This window comes from Myxine glutinosa, chromosome 7 (assembly GCF_964187855.1).
Source record: "Myxine glutinosa chromosome 7, kmMyxGlut1.1, whole genome shotgun sequence".
Taxonomy (NCBI): Eukaryota; Metazoa; Chordata; class Myxini; order Myxiniformes; family Myxinidae; genus Myxine; species Myxine glutinosa.
This window is the reverse complement of record NC_136267.1, coordinates 21,195,540-21,223,203: the sequence shown is the minus strand read 5'-3', so window position 1 is coordinate 21,223,203 and position 27,664 is coordinate 21,195,540. Positions and strand designations below refer to the sequence as shown.

The window sequence follows — 27,664 nt, the reverse complement described above, 5'->3', positions numbered from 1 at the left end:
TGGTAGACTGGCAGCCATTTTAGTTGTAAACTAGAACGTCACTCAGTAGAGAGCATACCTCCACCAGGTGAACAGTTGACCTTTTGTATCCTAGAGTAGACCAGAAAATCACAATATAGAATCACATTTAATCAAAATCATCAGTGCACAACTTTTTGAGATATCCTGCTATATATCGTTTTAGGCCCCAGCCTGGTATTGGCTTAGCGGTTAGGGTGCAGGCTTGGGATCCTAGGATCATGGGTTCGAATCCCGGTCGATTGCTGAATTAACGCCAGGGGGGTTGACTCAGCCTGTCATCCTTCCGAGGTCGGCAAATTGAGTACCAGTTCACTGGTAATTCCCTGTGTGTCACAAGAGGCGACTAACAGTTTGGCGGCAGTAAGGGCATCCGGCTGTAAAACATTGCTTCAAAAAGGGGACCACGGTGCCCGAAAAAGGCCAACCCCTGCTCTGTGGGGAAAAATGGCCTCTAAAGGTGGTTCTATATCGTTTTAGGCCCTATCTCCCAATGGTGAAGAATCACTTAAAAAATTATACTAGCTGGATCCGGATCTTCACCAAAATTGAATCGATTCTTCCTTGTCACACACACAACCTGCCCAACAAGTTTCGTCTAAATCCATCTATAACTTTTTGAGATATCCTGCTATATGTTGGTTTTAGCACTATCTTTCAATGGTGAAGAATCACTTAAAAAAATTAAACAATTATCATATCCGAATTCATATTCGGATCTTCACCAAAATTGAATCGATTCTTTCTTGTCACACACACAACCTGCCCAACAAGTTTCGTCCAAATCCATCCACAACTTTTTGAGATATCCTGCTATGTATCGTTTTTGGCCCGATCTCGCAATGGTGAAGAATCACTTAGAAATTAAATAATTATCATATCCGAATTCATATTCAGATCTTCACCAAAATTGAATCGATTGTTCCTTGTCAGACACACAACCACCAAGTTTCGTCCAAATCCATCCACAACTTTTTGAGATATCCTGCTATGTATCGTTTTTGGCCCAATCTCCCAATGGTGAAGAATCACTTAGAAATTAAATAATTATCATATCCGAATTCATATTCAGATCTTCACCAAAATTGAATCGATTGTTCCTTGTCAGACACACAACCACCAAGTTTCGTCCAAATCCATCCATAACTTTTTGAGATATCCCGCTATGTATCGTTTTTGGCCCGATCTCCCAATGGTGAAGAATCACTTAAAAAATTAAATAATTATCATATCCGAATTCATCTTCGGATCTTCACCAAAATTGAATCGATTCTTTCGTGTCACACACACAAACCTGCCCAACAAGTTTCGTCCAAATCCATCCATAACTTTTTGAGATATCCCGCTATGTATCGTTTTTGGCCCTATCTCCCAATGGTGAAGAATCACTTTAAAAATTCCAGTAGCCGGATCCGAATCCGGATCTTCACCAAAATCGAAGCATTTCGTCCTTGTCATATTATACACTACGTCTCTGTTCGTCCGAATCGAAATTTCGAAATTCCATCCGAATCCATCCACAACTTTTTGATATCTTGTTCACAAACAAACAAACAGACAGACAGGGGTGAAACCATAATCTCTATCCACCTTTGGTGGCGGGAGTAAAAAAAACCCCAATATTGACCATGTCCTCAACCATTTTTTGAACATGCATTTACCGATCTTGTTCAAACTTGGCACACATAAAATAAATCAGGGCTTATATATGCACATCATTTATTTTCGAGATCAGATCCAAGATGGCCAACTGGCGGCCATTTTGTTACTTAAACATGTCCCCAACCATTTCTCGACATGCATGGACCGATTTTGTTCAAACTTGGCACAAAGACAATACAATACATGAGAGTATACATATGCAGAAGATTTTGTTTTGTAATCCGAACAAAGATGGCCGACTGACGGCCTTTAATTGCGTACAGCAAAATTACTAAAACCATGGGGGCTGTGACATTTTATGCTTTTTTCTTCTTCTTTGGTGTACCGTGCAGTCCAAAAAATAAAGGGATAGCAACAAAAAAGAATCGAAGTCGGCAAGAAAGCAATAGGAACAACAGTAAAATGACCTAAAAATCCAATGAAGTGAGCAAGTGGTGAGAAAAGCAGCTGTACGTCGCAAATGATGCTCCAAGCTGCTAAGGATTTTCCAAGATGGAAAAAGCAAATAAAATATCTGAATTCCTCCGGATATTTTGCAGTCGAGTCTAAAGGAACATAATATACTGAAAATAATATCTGAAATTGTAAAATCAAGGCAGAAAAGATTGAGATGGAAGGCCTGTCATCATGCATATTCCCACTGGGAGCAGTGCCACACGGTACATATAAAGAATTTGCAGCACCCTCCTCTGCGCAACCCCCGTGGGGTTGGGGGACAAGTAGTCACAACCTTTGTTTTGAGGTATGATGGGTCCTTAGTCCCCCTGGTATGTTTATTTGAGATTGAATAATTAACCAAATGCATCGGTCAAAGACGGACACCAAATTGCAAATTTTAGTTTAATAATAATAATGATGATGATAATAATGATGATGTAACTAGACAAGCCCTGAAGTGCCAGTCCGCACACGATGTTGAGTGGTTGCGGCCTGAATACAAGTAGTTGCAGTCGTGGCCAAAAAAATTGGCACCCTTGCACTTTTTTCAAATAATGCACCATTTCTTCCAGAAAATTGTTGAAATTAAATATTTTGGTATCCACATGTGTATTTCTTTGGTTTACAGTGGAACAAAACAAAGAAAGGCTCACGCAATTCCTAAATCTTAGCTTATTCCACACATAAATCCTAAAATGGCCCAGACAATATTATTGGCACCTTTTAGAAGTTGTAAGAAATAATTACATTTCAAGCAGGTGATTCTCCTTTACTCTGGAATTGAACTCACCTACGGTGAGTTGCAGGTGCCTGCAATATAAAAATCACTCATTCAACCAGTTTGAATGGAGAAAAGGAGTCAGTCTGCTGTTTTTTTGTCACTGTCTGTACCACAATGAGCATAGAGAAAAGAAAAAACCAGAGAATTGTCTGAGGAGGTCAGACACAAGATTGTAGCCAAGCATGGACAATCTCAAGGCTGCTAGTCCATCTCCAGAGACCTTGATGTTCCTGTGTCCACCGTACACAATGTTATCAGGAAGTTTAACGCCCATGGCACTGTATCCAACCTCCCTGGACGTGGCCGCAAGAGAAAACTTGATCGAAGATTGCAGCAAAGGATTGGTGGAGAAAGCACCTCAATCAACTTCCAAACAGATTCAAGCCGACCTTCAGATACAAGGTACGACAGTTTCATCCGTCGCCAACTCAATGAAAGGGGTTCTGTGGCAGGAGACACAGGAGGACCCCACTGCTGAGAAAGCCCGACTGGAGTTTGCCAAAACACACCTGAACAAGCCAAAATCCTTCTGGGAGAATGTTCGTGGACAGATGAGACCAAATTAGAGCTTTTTTTGTGAAGCCCATCATCTCTATGTTTGCAGAAAACAAAATGAAGCCTTCAAAGAAAAGAACACCTTCCCTACAGTCAAACATGGAGAAGGTTCAGTGATGTTTTGGTGTTGCTGTGCTGCCTCTGGCACTGGATGGCTTGAATGTGTGCATGGCATCATGAAATCAGGAGATTATCCAGGCATTTTGGAGCGCAATGTTCAACCCAGCGTCAGAAAGCTGGGTCTCTGTAGAACGTCATGGGTCTTGCAGCAGGACAATGACCCCAAACACACTTCAAAAAGCACCCAGGAATGGTTTAAGACCAAACGCTGGACTGTACTGAAGTGTCCAGCAATGAGTCCAGATCTAAATCCCATTGAACACCTGTTGGGTGATCTGAAAGCAGCAGTTGGGAGAGGGCACCCTTCAAATCTGGGAGACCTGGAGCAGTTTACACAAGAAGAGTGGGCCAAACTGCCAGTAGAGAGGTGTAGAAGCTCATTCATGGCTAAAGGAAGTGCTTGATTGCAGTTATTTTGTCCAAAGGCTGTGCTACCAAATATTAAGTCCTGAGTGTCAATAATTTTGTCAATGGCATTTATTTTTACCTCCGCCACCAAAGGTGGATGGAGGTTATGTTTTCACCCGTCTGTTTGTCTGTCCGTTTGTGAACAAAATATCTCAAAAAGTTGTGGACAGATTCAGACGAAATTTGGCAGAGATGTAGCGTATGTGACAAGAACGAAATGTTCTGAATGTTCGAACGGTTAAAAATGATCCGAAGATGATTTTGGTGAAGATCCGGATTCGGATCCAGCTAGTAGGATTTTTAAAGTGATTCTTCACCATTGGGAGATGGGGCCAAAAACGATGCACAGCAGGACATCTCAAAAAGGTATGGATGGATTTGGACGAAACCTGTTGGACAGGTTCTGTGTGTGACAAGGAAAAATCAATTAAATTTTGGTGAGGATCCGGATCAAGATCCAGCTAGTATAATTTTTTAAGCGATTCTTCACCATTGAGTGATATGGCCAACTAGGTTGAGGTATGCTCTCCACTGAGTGCCGATCTAGTTATTTTCTGATTTAAAAGGATATATTAAGTTCTGAATCAAAAACAAAGGTTCTGTAATATTAACAGTGAAATAAAGAATTGTGGAGACCAAATACCGTTGTCAATTTCAGCTTATTTTTAGAGAAAATTGTTAGTTATTTGAAAAAAGTGCAAGGGTGCCAATATTTTTTGCCACGACTGTATGTCTGGGCCATACGACATTGATTTCAACGATGTTCTCAAATAGCAAACTATTCATTAATATTCCACTCGCCAAGTAATTAATCGCACGTTCAAACTTTTCATAAAATGTGTTAAATCAATTGCAAGGAAAACTGCTTCATAATATTTTGTGAGTGAGCACATTTTTTGTTTTTCAATCAAAAAAGTGCAGGGAAACAGGGGCATGTTTCCCCCTCCAAAAAGTGGGGGTGGGGGCAAGATGTCCTCCCTCTCTTGTTACCCACCAGTTGACACCCAAGGATCTGGTAGAAAGTTAATTGGGAAAATTGTGTGACATTTGCTGGAAACTATGTAGAAAAGACTTAACATCTGTGCTGAAGTTCGCTCAAAAGCAAGACCTGTCTTTATGGTTGGGGGAAAGCTTTTTCAATCCCTCATATCCAGCACTGGAGTTTCAACTGTGTTTTAAGTGTGCACTCATAACAATATGATGCATTCATATGTCAAGGCTAATCTTCTTCCTCGTTTATCTCTGTGGCATGTGCACAGGATGAGCTGAAGCGACTTTACGCCCAGCTGGAATTCTACAAAGGACAAAAGATGCTGATCAATAATCCTCACCTGCAGAAGAAAAGAAGCTTAAAGAAGGGACTTGGGAGGTCCATCATGCGACGGATCACCGAGCTGCCGGACAACGTGACCCGTCGTGATGACCGGGAACGCTGCGACTCGCGAGGAAGCAGTGCTGCTGGCACACCACACACTCCTTGCTCTTCTAAGCGCTCGTCAACTGATCCCAGACCACGAGATGAGCATTTTCAACAACTGCAGCAAAGCCAAGCAAATCACAGGCCCTTTATATTGCCAAAGTCATACAGTAGTTATGATCATTTGCTTGAACAGCCAGAGCTTGGTCCAGCTTCTGAAAGATCAGAGGAAAACGCTGTGGCAGCTGAAATACCCCAGGTACCAGGAGAGGCTGTGACACCGAGGCCTTCAAGCTTAGACAAAGCAGAGGCCGATTCTCTTGACTCGGTGCCACTTGTTTGCCGATCGGCGAGCGCCCACAACTTGTCTGCAGCAAACAAGCGACCGGCCCAGCACCATGCACGGCCCTCATTGCTACAAAAATCTTTAAGTCTAATCAGTGGAACACGCGAACGCACTTTGGCACATGGAAATAAGGCTTGCAGTATGGAGGATGGTCACGATGAAATGGCATGGAAAGATACTGTCTCAGGAGATTCCGTGAGTTGCGGAAAAATGAAAAGTCTGGCTGAGCATCGTATTCTAACAGAAAACACCGTGTGTGCTAAGGACTCAAGCTTGAGAATGCGACCGGGTGAAGTGACCTGGAATCAGCAACACAAAAAACATGGTTCCTCTGAAGAAAAGCACAGTTGTGTGACTTTTGCGGATGCCTCACAAGCAAATAATGATGAATATGATCGAGAAGAAGTCTGTCCTTGGGAATTTCAAGACCTACCCTCGACCACACAGCATGCTTCTGGAGAAGGTCAGAAGCCGCAAAAGCACGTGTCCATTGCACCAGATTCCATCAAGGAGAACGACGAACATGATGGTCCGCTGCATGTTGGCCAAAGCAAAACCACAAACAAGCAGCGGAATCTATCTGATCCTAATCGAGAAGTTGAGGAAGCAGAAGCACTGCCGGGAAGCCTTTCATCGGTGTTTGAAGAAATGCAAGAATCAGAGGATCCAATGAACACCCAGCTCATTTCACCCACCATGGAGCCGAAAGCCCTAAGCAAAACAGATGTATGTCCGTGGGAGATTCAGGACGTCCCAGAAAGCACAACGGATGACAGGGGACAGGCGGCCTGCACCGAAACCGCTGATATAAAAGGACAGAAAGCCAATTTGGCTGATATCTGCCCATGGGAGATGGAAGATGAAATTCCATGTTCTTCAAGGTCCAACTCTCCAGGGGAGCTTAAGATATCAGAAAAGCTTGCATCAGAAAAAATGACCAATGGCTCGCATACAAAGCCAAAGCAACAAGCCAAAGGATTCGGGTTTAACTTTAAAAACCTCGTCAATATTGGAAGGAAAAAAGCGGATCATGGACAGAAGGGGTCCACAAATGACAAAGCTGTGCTCCCTCTGACACAAACACAAAAGCAAGTAAATGTGCCCAAGGAGGCCAAAGAGTGAAGATGCACATTGGCAAAGAAGCCAGCTGAACTCTTGTTTTTCTTTTTGGGTGGTTGGGAGAGGGGGGTAAACTGGATTTCCTGTCATCCCTGAAATATGGGAATGCAGCTCATTTTGTACTTTTTCCCTTTAATACCAGAACCCACCGAATCGTAACTGTGAACAGATTTTCGAAGAATTTCCACAGAGGTGAAAGTGCAGCATGTAAGGGCCTCCTGCTTTGGTGTTGTGATCGATACTTCCCGTTCCATATTATATCCATCTTATATCCATTACAGAGCACACTGCAATCCCATTACTTCTGTTGCAAAGGTCTGCCTTGGGGTCCTGCCTTTCAAGCGAAACGATTTGCTATTTTGCTGTGGGTTGCAAGTCGTGAAAGTAGGTACGAATCGGATTACTGCCCTAACCGTGCATACATCACCGACCCGACTGCTGCTTTCGAACAATATTATTACAAATTGTGAGTTACCGCTTGTTATTCATTTGTTTTGCGGCGAATACTCTCCCTCTGTTCAGAGGGCAAATGAAGGAAAAAAAGAAAGAAAGAAAATGAAGTAACTTTTACAAACATTCAATAACTCTCCCAATTTCTGAAAGAAAAATACTTGCGTCAGGTTGAATAAGACCAATTATAATTACACAAGCAGGGGCTTCCCGGCTGGGTGAGCTTTTCCAGACGGTGTGTTAAAGCTATGGAGTTATCAGCCTCATGGTGGTTACCTCTTGTCAGCATGCCGGCAGCAGCACTGCCCGACCCCACATCCCAATACACACTTTATAGCAGCCTTTGGTGGCCTCAAAACGGATGTCAAGGCCAATGTGTGGTACCGTAAAACCTTGCCCAGATTCTGAAGTACCGAGCCCCAAGCATAGGGGCCTCTAGGTGCTGCGGTTCAGCCGTGAAAGAATAACGTACAATCACTTGAAAATATTTACAAGATAGTAATAACTATAATTACATAGGAGAGCAATTCCAGCTGCTGGACAGAACTCTCTGCTTTGAACTGACAGCCTCCTTGCCAGTCATGACCCATTCCGAAATTGGCCTGGAAACCTTGGGATTGGCAGAGTAAAACAAAAATCCTGGAAATAGAGGGATATCTGTTTTATTATTATTTGCTGGTCTTTTTGTAGGTGTAATCATTTTAAACAACTGTGGCTTTATGGACAGTACATGCTGTGCCCCTATCAATACATATTACCGATGTAAATGTGCAATATGTTTGTGATATTGTGGAGATAAAGTGTTTTGCACAACCCTTAATTTCTTGTTTTAATTTGTGACACCAAGTTTGGGGCTTGCCTGGGGAGCCTGATGACCTGTTGAACTCGATTTTGTACAAGACATCTTCAAAACTGAAACTTCTTTTGCAGAGTAATGTGGTAGTGGTGATTGAGACCTATGCTGTGGAATGAGCAATGGAGTGCTGACGATAAGTCATGCATGTTTCCGTAGATAGGAACCAATCCCAGACAGGTTGCCACTGTGTCACGAAGTTTGGAAAAATGCCAGCTAACTATATGATTGTAACCCACACCAGCGATGGAAACGCAAAAAGGCTTTTTACCACTGGGCTGGTGGGATGGCCTTGAGGTACGCACACGCCTCGATGCCGTCACACCTGGGTTTGAATGTCAACCAAGCTATAAACTGTCATCCTGGTGTTTCGTAGGCAAGATGATACATCAATGTGTGTCCCGTCTGTTGGCATTAGTTGGTGGATGTTAAAGATCCCACGTTGTCCTTGAAATGTATATGAGCTATCACCGACACCCTGAACAAATTACAAATTCCTGCCTTGACTTCCTGAGCCGCAGTAGTGACCCCTCTTGACTTCTTGTGTCAGAGTAGTGACCCATCCTGAATTCCAGTGTCGGAGCGGTGCCACGTTCTGACTTCCTGTGTCGGAGCGGCGACCCGTCCTGACTTCCTGTGTCGGAGCGGCGACCCGTCCTGACTTCCTGTGTCGGAGCGGCGACCCGTCCTGACTTCCTGTGTCGGAGCGGCGACCCGTCCTGACTTCCTGTGTCGGAGCGGCGACCCGTCCTGACTTCCTGTGTCGGAGCGGCGACCCGTCCTGACTTCCTGTGTCGGAGCGGCGACCCGTCCTGACTTCCTGTGTCGGAGCGGCGACCCGTCCTGACTTCCTGTGTCGGAGCGGCGACCCGTCCTGACTTCCTGTGTCGGAGCGGCGACCCGTCCTGACTTCCTGTGTCGGAGCGGCGACCCGTCCTGACTTCCTGCGTCGGAGCGGCGACCCGTCCTGACTTCCTGCGTCGGAGCGGCGACCCGTCCTGACTTCCTGCGTCGGAGCGGCGACCCGTCCTGACTTCCTGCGTCGGAGCGGCGACCCGTCCTGACTTCTTGCGTCGGAGCGGCGACCCGTCCTGACTTCCTGTGTCGGAGCGGCGACCCGTCCTGACTTCCTGTGTCGGAGCGGCGACCCGTCCTGATTTCCTGTGTCGGAGCGGCGACCCGTCCTGACTTCTTGTGTCGGAGCGGCGACCCGTCCTGACCTCCTGTGTCGGAGCGGCGACCCGTCCTGACTTCCTGTGTCGGAGCGGCGACCCGTCCTGACTTCCTGTGTCGGAGCGGCGACCCGTCCTGACTTCCTGTGTCGGAGCGGCGACCCGTCCTGACTTCCTGTGTCGGAGCGGTGACCCGTCCTGACTTCCTGTGTCGGAGCGGCGACCCGTCCTGACTTCCTGTGTCGGAGCGGCGACCCGTCCTGACTTCGTGTCGGAGCGGCGACCCGTCCTGACTTCCTGTGTCGGAGCGGCGACCCGTCCTGACTTCCTGTGTCGGAGCGGCGACCCGTCCTGACTTCCTGTGTCGGAGCGGCGACCCGTCCTGACTTCCTGCGTCGGAGCGGCGACCCGTCCTGACTTCCTGTGTCGGAGCGGCGACCCGTCCTGACTTCCTGTGGCGGAGCGGCGACCCGTCCAGGATTATAACCCGAGACAAGAAACTGCTTCTGCAATTTAACAGATACTCTGCTTTGAGCACGGTTCATGATACTTTAACCACTCGACCACCTAGCTGCTCAGAGCAATGTGGAATAATATAAACCTTGAGATAAAGAAAATTTGTAGTTTCATTGCTCCTTGGTCAGTATGACTTCCTAAGCACAGGATAATCAATCCAGAAGATGATGCAAGTGGATGAAACAGCGATGTTATTACCTCCTCCGTTGCAAGGCAACTGCTACATTTTGCTCACTATTATAATTACAGCACAGAGGCAGAATGTTTATGGACTTTGCTCCCTGAAAGTAAATTTCAAGGGAAGGCCAAATGACCTGAACATGCTGCCGGCAAAGCAATCTTTCTACTTCAAAGAGGGCACTTGTGCATATATGAGATATTTTCTTCAAATGGGTATATAGTTTAACACCTTTCCAAATGAGGTCAATAGGCAGTTTAACACTTTTTCCAAAGGAGTTGTAACCCATTCAAGGTAAAACACACAAGTGATTAGCAAATTGGCTTTTTAACTGTGACTTTATTTGAAGGTTGTGTAGGACAAAGCATAAAGTAATTGAAGAAACTCTCAGTTCTGCGGTGTTCCATAACCAATCAGCTTGCTGTCGCTAGCCAAGCCAACCGTTCCTTAATAGTTTAGTTGGAGTGCTTGATAGAGTGCTTTAGCCACTCAGCGAGTGCTTTACAAGTCGATTGGTAATGAAACATCCCTGGTACATTTATATATCCAAGCTGTCTATACAGAACACCCCTTACCCCTCCACCACCCCCCCCCCCCCCCAAAAAAAATCTAACACGATATTATCTTATTAATTAATAAGGAAAAGGTAGGTGGTATGTTAAAACATCAACTTGCCAACGAAGCTATTACAATGAAACTATTTATCTGCATTATTCTTCAGTAATTCTACAACTAATCGTCCTTTATATAGTTACCTCCATGAAGGTTTCACCCGTCTGTCTGTCTGTGAACAGGATATCCCAAAGGATTATGGACGGATTCCGACAAAACTAGGTGGGTGAGTTGGGTAGGTGACGAGAACAAGCCGGTTCGATTTTGGTTCAGGTCCAGATGCAGATCAGGTCTATCAATGGATACAAAATGTAAACTGTTCAGCCTGGCGGAGGTTTGCGTTCTACCAAGTGCCGCTCTAGTTGTTTTGTTTTAGTTCAAGACATTCCAAAACCGCTTTACAGAACGAGTTTAAAACTGGTGTTTGAACTTGGGGTGTGCTCATGGAGGTTTTAGACTATAGAGCATAAAATAATTAATCCCCATAACAACAGGTTGTTTTCTTGCATGTGTGTATATATACACACACACACACACACACACACACACACACACACACACACACACACACACACACACACACACACACACACACACACACTAGCGTGGATCGGCTCACTACACTCACCTCACCACAGGTTGCTGCAGAGGTGCGGGCTTGGGGCTTGTTTTAACTGAGGATAATGACCTGACTGCGTGAGTTTGTGTTGTCATGATTTACACCAATCATAATACAAACATTTTTGTGTTCAAATTTATGTGTGTTATATTACTTATTTGCCAGTCACGTGATATTACTTATTTGGGTGTGTGTCCACCCTCAGGAGAGCCAGGAAACAATATCTCTCCGTTCTCAAGACCGAACTCTCTTATCTGTCTCCCTCTTCCAAATCCTGGTGGCGTCTGGTCAAATCCGTTTCTGGTGTTTGTTCCCCCTCCATCCCCTCCCTTACCTCAAACGGCTACACAGCTGACTCCGCACGTGAAAAAGCTGAATGCCTCAACTCTGTGTTTGCCTCTAAATCTTGTGTCCCAAACCCATCCCTCTCTGTACCCACCATACCCAGTCGTACCCTGCTGCTCCTGGACTCCGTGTCCTTTCCTCCTGACAAGGTGGAAAAGTTTCTGTCAACCCTCGACTCTGATTCTGCAACTGGACCCGACGGCATCAGCCCACGGGTCCTAAAATCCTGCTCTGCTGCTCTATCTCACCCTCTCTCTGTTCTCTTCACCCTCTCTTTTGCTCAAGGTCAACTGCCATCTGCTTGGAAATCAGCCAACATCACCGCTTTGCACAAAAAAGGTGCAAAAACAGATCCTAGCAACTACAGACCAATCAGCCTTCTCCCAATTATCAGCAAAGTCATGGAATCCATCATTGCTTCTGATATGAAATCTTTCCTCTTCTCCAATGGCTTGATCTCTGATCATCAATTTGGTTTCAGACCAGGTCACTCTACTCTGGACATGCTGCTTCTGCTGTCTCAACAATGGATGGAGGTCCTCAATGCCAAACAGGAAATTAGAGCTGTCTCCCTCGACATATCACGTGCCTTCGACACGGTCTGGCACCCCGCTCTGCTCACCAAACTCTCCTCCTTTGGTATCCATGGAAATCTCCACGCATGGCTGGCGGACTTCCTCTCTAGTCGTCGTCAACGTGTGGCCCTGAATGGGTTTCTCTCATCTCCTCTTCCTGTTCAGGCTGGAGTTCCCCAAGGCAGTGTTCTGGGCCCCGTGCTTTTTCTGGTCTTCATCAATGATCTCTCTGACTCTCTCGAAAATCCTCTCTATCTCTTTGCTGATGACTCCACTCTCTGCCGCTCCATACCTCTTCCCTCAGATCGGCAGTCTGCTGCCTCCTCACTCTCTGAAGACCTGGACAAAATCACAGACTGGTCAAACAAGTGGAACATGTCTTTCAATCCTGACAAATCTCACACTCTTACTATGTCTCTCCGAAAAGATCGACTGGACAACCCTCCCATCTACTTTCTCAACAATCCTCTCCAAGAAGTTCTGTCGCTCAAGATTTTGGGTCTCACTATCTGCCATGATCTTTCTTGGGAAAACCACATTTCCAAGCTGGCCTCCAAAGCCAGTCGCCGACTGGGCATCCTCCGTCGTGCGAAGTCCTTCCTCGGCACACCTGAGCTCCTCACCACATACAAGGCTTTCATCCGCAGCTCAATGGAATACTGTTCTCCCCTATGGGCCGGTGCTCCTGCCTCACACCTAGCTCGGCTTCACGCTGTTGAAACCAAAGCTTTCAGAATTATTGGAATCTCCCGCGATGAAGCTATCTCTGAGGGCCTTTCACTCACTCACCGCAGGCAGGTAGGTGGTCTTTCTGTCTTCTACCGACTCCTCTCCGGCCTTGCACCCCCAGCTCTCTCTGTGCTCTGTCCCCCAAATATTCCTACAGGTCGCACAAGATCTGCCAGCAACCCTCTGATGGTTAAACTGCCGAAATCTCGGCTCTCCGCTCACCTTCACTCTTTCATTCCTCTTTTCTCCCGCCTCTGGAACAAACTCCCTCACTCCCTTCAATCCCACTCCTCCCTCCAGGTCTTTAAAACAGCTGTTCACCACCATCTCTTATCTTCCCCCATCCAAAACCTTGATCTTTTCTACCCCCGCTAATTCACCCCAGATCCACCTTGTTTGAAATTCCAACTTCTTTCCTGGAAGTCCTGGCAGTGTCCATATGTTTTATACCTCTCCCACTGCCCCCTTCCCACGCCCCCCCCCCCCCCAAAGCCCTCGCCCTCTCTCAGATCTCTCGATGTCTCCATGTCTCTCGGTCCCTGCTCTCAAATGTTGTGTTTGTGTCCTTCCCCCTCTCTCCCCATCTTGTCTACCGCTCCCTATGTTATATGTTTTATGTGTCGGTTTGTCTTTCTGTGTGTTCATGTGATTAATGTTCGCTCTTTCACGAGCCTCGATATTGTATACAAAAAAAAAAAACAAAAAAAAAAAAAAATTTGTGATATATGAGTGATATTACTTCTTTGTAATCTAAAAAGGTCCAAGTGGTCTGAAGCTCTTAATGGTCAAGGGTCCAAGTTGTCTAATGGGTCTTAAGGGTGCAAGGGGTGTAAATGATATTAAGGTTTAAAGGGTCGAAAGAGACTTAATGGGGTGTAAAGGACTGGAGGTTCTAGGGGTCTATGGGGTATCAAAAGTCAAAAGAGTGAAGGTATCTAATGATGTCAAAGTATTGAAAGGGACTGAAAGGTAAAAGGGGTCTTAAGGGCCTTCGGAGTATTAAATAGATTTGGCACATGGAAATAAGGCCTGCAGTATGGAAGATGGCCACGATGAAATGGCATGGAAAGAAAGGGACGCGGTAGATTAAAGTTAAAATAGCGACAGACGGATCGTACCGAGACGGGATGATTAGAGGGAGGGGCAGGGGCGCAGAGAGGAATGGGGTCGGGAGGTCTGCGGAGTAACTACCTGGGGCCGGACCGAATAGGGACCCGTAATTATTATTCAATGTTTTGTTTCATATAATAATGGTGACGATAAAACACCAGTGACAACTTTATTTAGTGTCTCCCACCAAGGCGCACAGCGCACAAACACCTATAGTCTTCTTGCAATATACAGACTATTTTTTTTTGAGCAAGTAATGCTCAAACCCAACCCACCCTGAAGCTGGGTAATCTACAAGGTGGAACAGAATTTGCAATATTGGGTCACTGAATTGGTTCACCAATCAAAACCTGGAAGCATATTGTTTATTTGGATTTTGCACAATTGTGCTACGCACGTCATCTTTCTTGTTACTTGCGAAATCGAAGAGCAAGTATGTTGGTTAGTCTAGTCTGTTATTCCGTTTGTCTGTCGATTGCCTACAGGCCACATTTTGACTCCGATCTTCACGAAACCTCACCACGTGGAAGAGGTAGTGACAGGCTGGAAGCCTATTGTTTTTGAAGTCAAAGGTCAAGGTCACATAAATCGTCAATTTTAAACCAATTCACATGATACCTCTGTATATAGTCGGTAAAACTACAAACATGGGTGTAAACAACAACCCCTGTGAGTATGTCTATTAATTACGTACTGTTTGAACATGAGTACGTCTGTGAATTACTTATTGGAACTTGACGTCTTAATTATGGACTATTGGAATATACCTTTTAGACATGAAGATCTTTTAGACCTTTGGATCTTTTAAGACCCTTTATACCTTTACAACTTTGAGACCCTCGATAACTCTTGGCACACATGACGCAATAAGATAAATTGGTGATGAAATGCAGTGCAATATACTTATTGAATACATTTCACTAAATATGCGTTTGAGTGCATTAAGGAAGTTTAATTACACTTTTAATTAACATAATTGAACCAGCAAAACGGTTTAGATTGAATATGTTTTAACCATCATGTCCCATTCACCTCTTGTTCGTCTCCTGCAAAATTCCAAACTGAGGGGGGCCTATGTACTCAATTTCAAGTTCGTGTGCAGTTCATGTTAATTTTGGGCAACCACGATAAATGTATTCTACTGGGTCCTACGAATCGGAAAAATGATGTCGCCATTTTTTTCTATTGACCTTTAGTGACCTTGACTCAAGGTCAAAGTTCAAACGTCATTACAGTGACCATACTTCATCCAAAGTATATCAACCTGGGTACCAAAATGTGGTAAATTTCACAAGGAACATTGGTTATGACATTTGTTTCGTCATTTGACCTTTCGTTTTTTTGCAATATGCAAATGAGCTAATTAGAGACAAAAAAATGCATAATTAGCATACCCTATTAAACATATATCCCGGTTATACATATAATGGCGAGTACATCCTGTCTCCAGAAAATGTTGTTAGTAACAAGAGTTACGCCTAGGTCCCCCGTCGGGGAAGTGATGCGAGTTGACAAACTGGAACATGCAGAAAACATGCTATATGATATGATATTACGCTCACAAGGGTCAGACATACATGGAGGCGGCCATCTTGGATTTTGACGTGGCGACCCAATTTTCAATAGCGTTCTTCCTTATGCCGAGACACACCCACACACCAGAAGGTACTTCGCTTATTTTTCAAGATATTTCGCTCACAAGGTTCAGACATATATATGGTGGCGGCCATCCTGGATTTTGACGTGGCGACCCACTTTACAATAGCGGTCTTCCTTATGCCGAGATACACCCACACACCAAATTAGAAGTTGGTACTTCGCTTATCTTTCAAGATATTCTTCTCACAAGATGCAGACATACATGGCGGTGGCCATCTTGGATTTTGACGTGGCGACCCAATTTTAAACAGCGTTCTTCCATGTGCCTAGATACACCCACACACCAGATTAGAAGTTGGTACTTCGCTTATTTTTCGAGATATTTCTCTCACAAGGTTCAGACATATATATGGTGGCGGCCATCTTGGATTTTGACATGGCGACCCAATTTTCAATAGCGTTCTTCCTTATGGCGAGATACACCCACACACCAAATTAGAAGTTGGTACTTCGCTTATTTTTCAAGATATTCATCTCACAAGGTTCGGACATACATGGCGGCGGCCATCTTGGATTTTGACATGGCGACCCAATTTTCAATAGCGTTCTTCCTTATGCCTAGATACACCAGATTAGAAGTTGGTACATCGCTTATTTTTCAAGATATTTCGCTCACAAGGTTCAGATATATATATGGTGGCGGCCATCTTGGATTTTGACGTGGCGACCCAATTTTCAATAGCCTTCTTCCTTATGGCGAGATACACCCACACACCAAATTAGAAGTTGGTACTTCGCTTATTTTTCAAGATATTCATCTCACAAGGTTCAGACATACATGGCGGTGGCCATCTTGGATTTTGACGTGGCGATCCAATAGATACACCCACACCAGAATTAGACGTTGGTACTTCGCTTATTGTTCGAGATATTTCGCCCACAAGTTTCAGGAATATATATGGTGGCGGCCATCTTGGATTTTGATGTGGCACCACAATTTTCAATAGCGTTCGTCCTTATGCCGAGATACACCCACACGCCAGATTAGACGTTAGTACTTCGCTTATTTTTCAAGATATTCATCTCACAAGGTTCAGACATACATGGCGGCGGCCATCTTGGATTTTGACGTGGCGACCCAATTTTCAATAGAGTTCTTCCTTATGCCTAGATATACCCACACACCAGATTAGAAGTTGGTACTTCGCTTATTTTTCAAGATATGCAGGTTACAAGGTTCAGACATACATGGCGGCGGCCATCTTGGATTTTGACGTGGCGACCCGATTTTAAACAGCGTTCTTCCTTGTGCCTATATACACCCACACACCAGATTAGACGTCGGTACTTCGCTTATTTTTCGAGATATTTCGCTCACAAGTTTCAGACATATATATGGTGGCGGCCATCTTGGACTTTTACATGGCGACCCAATTTTCAATAGCGTTTGTCCTTATGCCGAGATACACCCACACACCAAATTAGAAGTTGGTACTTCGCTTATTTTTCAAGATATTCATCTCACAAGGTTCAGACATACATGGCGGTGGCCATCTTGGATTTTGACGTGGCGACCCAATTTTCAATAGCGTTCTTCCTTATGCCGAGACACACCCACACACCAGAAGGTACTTCGCTTATTTTTCAAGATATTTCGCTCACAAGGTTCAGACATATATATGGTGGCGGCCATCCTGGATTTTGACGTGGCGACCCACTTTACAATAGCGGTCTTCCTTATGCCGAGATACACCCACACACCAAATTAGAAGTTGGTACTTCGCTTATCTTTCAAGATATTCTTCTCACAAGATGCAGACATACATGGCGGTGGCCATCTTGGATTTTGACGTGGCGACCCAATTTTAAACAGCGTTCTTCCATGTGCCTAGATACACCCACACACCAGATTAGAAGTTGGTACTTCGCTTATTTTTCGAGATATTTATCTCACAAGGTTCAGACATATATATGGTGGCGGCCATCTTTGATTTTGACATGGCGACCCAATTTTCAATAGCGTTCTTCCTTATGGCGAGATACACCCACACACCAAATTAGAAGTTGGTACTTCGCTTATTTTTCAAGATATTCATCTCACAAGGTTCGGACATACATGGCGGCGGCCATCTTGGATTTTGACATGGCGACCCAATTTTCAATAGCGTTCTTCCTTATGCCTAGATACACCAGATTAGAAGTTGGTACATCGCTTATTTTTCAAGATATTTCGCTCACAAGGTTCAGACATATATATGGTGGCGGCCATCTTGGATTTTGATGTGGCGACCCAATTTTCAATAGCCTTCTTCCTTATGGCGAGATACACCCACACACCAAATTAGAAGTTGGTACTTCGCTTATTTTTCAAGATATTCATCTCACAAGGTTCAGACATACATGGCGGTGGCCATCTTGGATTTTGACGTGGCGATCCAATAGATACACCCACACCAGAATTAGACGTTGGTACTTCGCTTATTGTTCAAGATATTTCGCCCACAAGTTTCAGGAATATATATGGTGGCGGCCATCTTGGATTTTGATGTGGCACCACAATTTTCAATAGCGTTCGTCCTTATGCCGAGATACACCCACACGCCAGATTAGAAGTTGGTACTTCGCTTATTTTTCAAGATATGCAGGTTACAAGGTTCAGACATACATGGCGGCGGCCATCTTGGATTTTGACGTGGCGACCCAATTTTCAATAGAGTTCTTCCTTATGCCTAGATATACCCACACACCAGATTAGAAGTTGGTACTTCGCTTATTTTTCAAGATATGCAGGTTACAAGGTTCAGACATACATGGCGGCGGCCATCTTGGATTTTGACGTGGCGACCCGATTTTAAACAGCGTTCTTCCTTGTGCCTATATACACCCACACACCAGATTAGACGTCGGTACTTCGCTTATTTTTCGAGATATTTCGCTCACAAGTTTCAGACATATATATGGTGGCGGCCATCTTGGACTTTTACATGGCGACCCAATTTTCAATAGCGTTCGTCCTTATGCCGAGATACACCCACACACCAAATTAGAAGTTGGTACTTCGCTTATTTTTCAAGATATTCATCTCACAAGGTTCAGACATACATGGCGGTGGCCATCTTGGATTTTGACGTGGCGACCCAATTTTCAATAGAGTTCTTCCTTATGGCGAGATACACCCACACACCAAATTAGAAGTTGGTACTTCGCTTATTTTTCAAGATATGCAGGTTACAAGGTTCAGACATACATGGCATCAGACATACATGGCGGCGGCCATCTTGGATTTTGACGTGGGTTGCACCCACACACCAAATTCGAATGCGGTCCTTCGCTTACGCACGCACACACGCCCGCACGGACACACGGACGGAGGGGAAAGCCATAGTCCCCCTTTCGCTTCGCTGAGCGACGGGGGACAATTAATCACAAACGTACCCTGCGTCCTATTAGCTGACTAAAAAAACCACCGTTTAGAGGCCATTTTTCCCCGCAAAGCGGGGGTTGGCCTTTTCGGGGACCGTGGTAGTTGTTGTTTTTTTGGTCCCCTTTTTGAAGCAATGTTTTACGGCCGGATGCCCTTCCTGACGCCAACCCTTTTTGCCGCCTTCAACGACAAACAGGGAATTACCAGTGAACTGGTACTCAATTAGCCGACCTCGGAAGGATGACAGGCTGAGTCAACCCCCCTGGCATTAATTCGGCGATCGACCGAGATTCGAACCCAGGATCCTAGGATCCTAAGCCGGCACCCTCGCCGCTAGCCCAACACCAGGGATTCACCAGATGCCCAAGCTGACTGATGTTGTCAATATTCTTGTGACTCTTGTGACCTTGAACCAAGGTCAAAGTTCAAAGAGCATATTTTGGCCACAATTCTGCATTACTATGATTGTGTTCCTATGAGCATCTAATGGTTATTGTTGACACACATTATAAAAAATTTGCACTGAGTAAACTGGAAACATGTTTTTGCTTTTAGATTTTGATCAATTTTGTGTTTTTAGGCAAACAAATTAAATGTTAAAAATAATAACGGCGAAAAACCCAACCATATGAGCAAATGAGCATGATGAATGAATCGTATAAAGAAAAGCATTGGGAACTTGAATCCAAAAATCAATATTCCAGACATCCGACTTATTTTGCTTGCTCGCATCACATGGTTAAAATGACATTTGGCATTTCACCTTGGATCAAGGTAAGTAAAGTCAAGTACATGTCAAAGGTCAGTTAATATCAAGAACATGTTAACAGAAAACAATAAGCAACATATTTTTCCAGTTTAGGATCCAGCAGAACACATTTGAGATGGTAACTAATGATTGGCATTCAATAATAATGCGAAGTGATGGGATTTACATGTATGGTGAAGACTATATGTTAATTATGCATATTTTTTCTCGAATGAGGTCATTTGCTTATTAATTTGCATATTGCAAACATCTGAGAGGGCAAATGACAAAACAAATGTCAATCAATGTTCCTTGTGAAATTTGCCACATTTTGGTACCAAGGTCGATATACTTTGAACGAAGTATGGTCACTGTAATGACGTTTGAACTTTGACCTTGAGTCAAGGTCACTAAAGATCAACAGAAAAAAATGGCGACATCATTTTTCCGATTAGTAGGACCCAGTAGAATACATGTATAGTGGTTGCCCAAAATTAACATGAACTGCACACAAACTTGAAATTGAGTACATAGGCCCCCCCACTAGAGGGTGCCACAACCTTGGAGAGATGCACAGCAGCAAGGCTTACATCGGACGTTTCAACCATGGAGCTACCTTCATCTGGAACTGTGAAGGCATCATGTGGTCTGTTTTCCCAAAGTGGAGGGGATAATATGTGACGTAACAAGCAGATGGTGAGACCAACTTAGTTTATATAATTGTGTGTGAAACGGTGTAATTGGGTATAGGTGTGGGTGGAGTGATTAGCAAGAATTTTTATTTGGAATATATACAGGCAGTCCCCGGGTTACGAACGCCCGACTTACGAACGCCCGACTTACGAACGCCCGTACTTACGAACGCCCGTACTTACGTACCGACCTCCGTAAAGCCTATTATTAAAAGTTTTTTTTTTTTTTTTGTTGTATACAGAATCGAGGCTCGTGAAAGAGCTAACATTTATCACACAGAGAAAAAAAATCAAACAGACACACAAAGTATATAACAAGGGGAGCGGTAGACAAGAGAAATATGAGAAAAGCTCTGTTCAAGCCACCCTTGATGTTTACTTTAAGAAAATTGACCAGCACCAGGTCCATCCTCTCCAGCACCAGGTCCATCCTCTCCAGCACCAGGTCCATCCTCTCCAGCACCAGGTCCATCCTCTCCAACACCAGGCCCATCATCTCGGAGAGATATATCAAGGTATGATCGTTTCAAGGTTTGCAAGACATCAATTGGAACGAGAGTAAGTGTTAACCTTTAATCATTATCTTTTCTTTTCTATCTAAACAGTGTAAGAAATGTTTCTTTCATGTTTTTTTATACCTATAGATGTTTTAGGTAAAATATATACTATATACTAAGACAAACATTTGACTAATTGACACTAGATGTGAACCGAATGCAACTGTTCCAACTTACATACAATTTCGACTTACAGACAGACTTAAAAACGGAACTCGTTCGTAACCCGGGGACTGCCTGTATATATATATATATATATTTAACTATATGTTTATCTCCCAAACCAGCCTTGGTGGCATAATGGTTAGAGTGTCCGCTCAATCTGGGAGGTCAGTGGTTCGAACCCCGGCCCGAGTCATACCAAAGACTAAAAATGGTATGTGCTACTTCCTTGCTTGATACTTAACATTTAAAAGGATAGACAAAGGACAAACAACCATAGGTTGGTAATAATAGCGCAGGCTTTGATGGGCCCAATGGCCTCCTGTGTTGAAGTTACAAAACACGTTACATTTATCCCCACACTTTTTGACAAAAATGGAAGGGTCGGTATTGTAATGTCACTCTATCTCCTAAACGGTTGGGCAGAAATTCACTAAACTTGGTAGTTACGATCAACACATGGAAAATTATGCAGGAATTTTTTTTTTTGGCACCGCCCCCCCCTAGGGTTTGTCAAAAACCGAAAAATGCAACTACAGGCACATTTTAAAATGAAACTTTGTATGTGAAATAAAGATTGGGAGAACCATGAAATACGCAATGATGTTTTGGATTTGGCCCCCAGTCCATGCCCCAGTGGGTGGAGACTTCGAGTCACAGGGGTCAAAACAGAAAGAGAAAAAAAAAAAAAAAAAAAAAAAACTTTGAATGAAAATTTGACATTCGGTCAATCCTAGTGGTACTTTTTACCATCTATCAGCTTTGCTTGAGGTAGGAAGTGTGGGGATTTGTGATGGCGCACTATCGACTTCGCCGTCGTTTTAACTCTGGAATCATTGTGAATGAAGAAACAAATTGGATCTTTGAAAGACTGGGTCACAATGCTATTTTAAACCAAACTATCGAAATGCAAAACATACTCGTAATTCATGACAAGTTACATCATCCCCATCGACATTGGATTTTGCCAAAGTCAACACATTTAGTTCCATTGTGGGAATTAGTATCGGAGGCCAATGAGGAGATTTTTTTTTTGGAAACTTTACTCAAAACTTTACACAAAGTGCTTGGACTTGACACTAGATAGTTTGTTGTTGCTATGGAGATAGTCGTTGTTAAAATTCCATGCTACGTCATTACAACTGATCTTGGAACACCGCGTACCGAGTTGCAAGTTATTCTTTACGCTTAACCGTACGGATATTAATCTTTCAAGACCAGCTTTCTTCAGACCTTTTCTCCCAGCACCGACATAACTACAGCTGACACGGTTTGCATTTTGAAATTCAATTACAACTCGTGGTCATCCGGATGGTAAAGCTCGCTGAGGAGGCGGTAGATGTAGGACAGTGCATTTCCTCCGATGTTGGAGATGAACAGCGTGATGAGCTCTGGAGGAACATAGTCGAACACGGGACAGTGCACGCTCACCTTCGACAATATCTCACCTGCAAGAAACGCCAAGCAATTCTGTTCATAAACCGCAGGGACTTTGTTACTTGTACTTATAATTTTTGTTGTTATAATTATTTTATCATACATTTTTGAGTGATTATTTAATTTTTATTTATCAATTATATTCACGATTATTTAATCGTGAGTGATTATTTAATTATATATATGTTGTTTAGTTTCAAGTCTCACGACCTTTGCTGCACACACCATTAACGTGTAACATATGGTGTAAATCTTGCACTGATCAGCGTGGCTAATTCAAGGTACGTAAGTAAAAATGAACTTTTATTTTGGATCTAAAATAAAATGAAATTCTACCACAAGGTATGTGACGCCAGAACATTTTAAATTATGCAATTTAAACTCGACGTCCATCTTCGTAAGATAATACAGAATACGATATCTTTCTTCAAACTTAAAACTCCGAGCAGTTGAAACGGCAACCATTTCCGGGATAAAGACGTACTTTGGTGACCACACAAAATTTAAGCAAAACAAACGGTTCTTTTTCGAAAAAAAACTAACATGACACTCGTGGCAAAACCTTTTGTGAGCTCACCTTTTGGAAATTTGTTCGTCAGCACTTTTAATGAAACGGTAATCATGTGCATTCGTGTTCGTAAAATTAACATTTTTATGCCTTCGTCCCCGAAGGTGGCCGGAGGTATTACATTTTCGTCCGTCAGTACGGGCTAAACCTCGTTTTTCTCAGCAACCACATGTCCGATTGAGACAAAACTTTCAGGGCAGGAGTGACACACATACAAAATGTTCTTAGGATAATTGTGACGTCATAGGTCACGTGATATGGCAGCCATCTTGGATTAAACACATAATTAAAAAATATATTTATCGGAAACCGCTGAATGGAAAAATTTGAAACTTGGCGCATTGTCAAGTACTCCCAATGGGGAACAAAATCATGATAATTATGACATCATATGTGAAGTGGTATACCAGCCAAAAATGTTTTAATCTAATTCCTTATACTAAAAATCTGAAATTGCATGCACATGATCTATGACCCATTTGTATTGAAATTTATGACATCATAGGTCACATGGTTTGGCAGCCATATTGGATTGAAGGAAAATATTAAATAATTACATCTCTGAAACCACTTACCTTATCGATTTTAAATTTTACAAATATCATCTAACATCATTGCTGCATGTAGTTTGAAAATGATGATGTCGTAGGTCACGTAGTTTGGCAGCCATCTTGGATAGAAAAACGAACCTTATCCGATCAACACAAAACTTCACAAATCTGATCCCTTACCCATACATGTGCAGAATGTACAGTTTTTAAGGTCATATGTCACGTGGTGTGGCAACCATACTGGCTTGAAAGCCAATATTAAAAAAAAAATCCCTTCTCTGAAACCGCTTCACCGATCGATGTGAAACCTGTCAAGGCTGGTGAAAATGTGATACTTCAAAACAGCTGAAGGGATTTAAATCAGACTTGTTTATTTTTAGGACAGTGAGCGAGGGCATCTACCCATTGTGGGACTATGCGGAGGCATATTGGCAGTCGCATTGCTCTAGTTCCTTCTGATGTAGGAACCACCGGGAACCGATCCCCCTTTTCCCCATTGAAATATTGCCCTGACATTCATGGATTTGACTTTTGCAGCATTTTTCAGGAACGCATCCCCAGCGAAAGTTTGGATCCAACAGTATATAATTCAATCGAATTAAAATAGATTTTAAAGGTATAAAAAAAAATTGAAATTTTTTTTTCTTTCGGAAGTTTACCTCCGTTGATGCACCGTCTTTTACACCACCTTGTTTAACACCACATTAGTTATTCGTGCCTGTTGTTTGTATCCTTTATGACATCCTTAAAAACAGCAAGTTTCCTGTTTGGAATGATTTAAAATTTTGTTCGACTGCCAGACAGGCAGACAGTCCAAGTAAATGATCTCACTCCTCTCTGAGCATGTGCGATTGGGATGAGTTCAGAACCAAAGTACTGCTAAACTACAGGATTGTTTTCCGATTCAAGATTCATATTCCGAGGACATCGTGTTCAAATCTATAACATTCAATTGGAATCAAGTTGATCCTTGATCATTTGTAGACAGAAGGACAGACAGACAAAGTCAACCAATTGTTTAACCCCACTCTTCACTTTGCATGCGCAGAGTAACGATACTGAGTGTCAAACAATATTACAGTACATCATACAGCAAACAAATTACCTTCAGAGAAAGGCAAAACTTCCTGAGGAGATACAAACTTGTAGAAAGCATCATCTTCATGTAGAAACTGCAGGAGGGAGGGGGGTGGGGGCGGATGTCATGGAAAGGAGAGGGAAATGTACAATACAGCATGGTTTACCTCAAGGTGGTGTGGATTAGACAAACAGCATTTTGTATTGAACATGGCGATTCGTACCTGTGGTGTGAGCTTGAACATGGCAGCACACACGACGACAGGAGTAGAATGGTGTTTTGCAGCAAGAGCCAAGGTGTGGGCACCGTTAATAGCTTTTAACCCACCATTTGCAAGCACTGTGTGTGTTCCCAGGATCACCTGAAATATAGGTAAAGACATGCAGCTGACGTCACACTTGAAAACACACATATATGGGTAGTCTTCATTATGCTCAAACTAAACATCAGCGGGAGGAATAAAGGGGGGGGGGGGAGGGGGAGTGGATTACTGCATGTACTGCAAAATGTGAGACTTTTCAGCATTTCAGGCCAATAATTTTGCAATCCGACAATTTTATATCGTAAACCAAACTGGAAAATATAATTTAACGTAAATGTATCGATGACATGCCTCCACCCACGGTGAATGCGACCTCACTATTACCTTTGATCTCAATTTAAGGTCACATGAAAAATTCAGGAAAATTTGTACTTGGTATTTGGCAATTAGTTCAGCATAATGAGAGTATATGTGAACTAACTGATGAATATTTACTTCCTGTTTAACCTTTTGAACACAAAAAATGAATCGGTTCATCTTCATATTACAGTACATACGTGTGCCAAGTTTTGTTGAAATTCAGTCAGTGGTCCACATGTTGTGAAACTAGACAGTTGTTAGAACATGATACCCCACGCAATGTTCGAGCATATACTTCAACTTACATAAAATAATGATTGCAAAGATCGTTTAAAAAAAAAAAATCCAGAAGTTTAGCACTATTGAAGCAGTCTTATACACCACCTTATTTAACATCCAAGTGTTGCAAAACTGGAGGTTCTTGGAAGTGTTAAAAAGGTGATTTATGTTATGCAGTGTTCAAGTATATAATTCAATTTAAATAAAATAAAGATTGTAAAGGTTGTAGAAATAAAATAATTCCGTAACTTAACATCATTTTACCGCCATTGACGCAGCATCTATTACACCACCCCATCTAACACATTACATTAGTTCATCATGCCTGTTTGTGTCTTTCCTAGCATCCTTAAAAACAGCAAGTTTCCTGTTTGGAATGATTTTCCTGTTTGACTGTTTGAGTTTCCTGTTTGGATTGACTGCCAGACAAACAGACAGAGTAGAAATATTATCTCACTCCTCTCTGCGCATGTGCGATCGGGATGATTTCAGACACAAAGTATTGTTAAACGGCAGGTTTGTTTTCTAATTCATGTTCATAATATAACATTCAATTGAAATAAGTTGTTCTTCGATCAAACTGACATTTACAGACAGACAAACGGACATTAACTAATTGTTTCACCCAGCTTTTCGATACGAACCAAAAGGTATTTTAAAAAACACAACAAATGGTTTCAATTTCATAACTAGAACGGCCCCCTTGGTAGAGAGCATATCTCCGTCAGGCTGAACAGTTTACATTTTGTATCCCACTGATCGGCCGGATGTGGATTCGGACCTGAACCAAAAGCTAATCGGCTTGTTGTCACTTCCCCCACTCAACCACCAAGTTTTGTCATCATAAGTCGTCCACAGCTTTTTGAAATATTGTGCTAAATATCGTTTTTGGCCCTATTACTCAATGGTGAAGTATCACTGAAAACAAATTAAAAAATTCTCAGATCCGCATCTGGATCTTCACCAAAATCAAATCATTTCATTATTGTCACCGCTTTGCGGGGAAAAATGGCCTCTAAAGGTTGTTTTTATTTATTTATTTATTTTTGTCACATATCCTACCTCTCCACCAAATTTCGTCTGAATCCATCCAAAACCTTTTGTGATATCTTGTCCACAAACAGACAGACAGGGGTGAAAACATAACCTACATTGATCTGCGGTGGCAGAGGAAACTAGAACGGTACTCAGTAGAGAGCATACCTACGTCAGGTGAACAGTTTACGTTTTGTGTCCGAGAGTGGACCAGAAAGTCACAATACAGCATCACATTTAATCAAAATCATCCATCCACAACTTTGAGATATCCTGCTTTGTATCGTTTTGGCCCTATCTCCCAATGGTGAAGAATGACTTTAAAAATTTTTTTTATCATATCCGAATCCATATTCAGAGCTTCACCAAAATCGAATAGATTCTTCCTCGTCACACACACAACCTGTCCACCAAGTTTCGTCCAAATCCGTCCATAACTTTGAGATATCCTGCTATATGTTGGTTTTAGCCCCATCTCCCAATGGTGAAGAAACACTTAAAAAATTCCAGTGGCCGGATCCGAATCCGGATCTTCACCAAAATCGAATCATTTCATCCTTGTCACATACACTACATCTCTGCCAAATTTCGTCCGAATCCGTCCATAACTTTTTGAGATATTTTGTTCACAAACGGACAAACAGACAGACAGACGGGTGAAAACATAACCTCCATCCTCCTTTGGTGGCGGAGGTAATAAAACAATAGGTTCATTTGATTAGAAAATGATGGAAAAGATGTTGGTTTTCAAAATAAAATTATTAAACAGAAAGAAAAATTACTATATTTTTGGCATACAAGTTGATGTGGAGTGGAAATCGAATTGGCTAATTCCCCCATTTTTCTTTCTTTCATTCATTGACGTTTATTTGGAGTACTGTACTGTATA

At 43.0% G+C, this 27,664-nt stretch overlaps 2 protein-coding genes across 2 annotated transcripts in view; one reads left to right on the top strand and one right to left on the bottom strand.

The window, feature by feature from the left end:
• The window catches only part of LOC137430448 (metabotropic glycine receptor-like), an 80,328-nt gene extending 72,194 nt beyond the window's left edge, over positions 1-8,134 (top strand). The window contains exon 9 of the mRNA XM_078782652.1: positions 5,242-8,134. Coding sequence (XP_078638778.1) covers positions 5,242-6,867 — 1,626 coding nt within the window. The 3' untranslated portion in view covers positions 6,868-8,134. The remainder of the gene's footprint in view (positions 1-5,241) is intronic.
• A 12,911-nt stretch (positions 8,135-21,045) lies between these two features.
• The window catches only part of EIF2B2 (eukaryotic translation initiation factor 2B subunit beta), a 31,492-nt gene continuing 24,873 nt past the window's right edge, over positions 21,046-27,664 (bottom strand). Inside the window, exons 7-9 of the mRNA XM_068121922.2 lie at positions 25,063-25,200; positions 24,867-24,933; positions 21,046-22,653 (exon numbers count right to left, since the gene is read on the bottom strand). Coding sequence (XP_067978023.2) covers positions 22,496-22,653; positions 24,867-24,933; positions 25,063-25,200 — 363 coding nt within the window. The 3' untranslated portion in view covers positions 21,046-22,495. The remainder of the gene's footprint in view (positions 22,654-24,866; positions 24,934-25,062; positions 25,201-27,664) is intronic.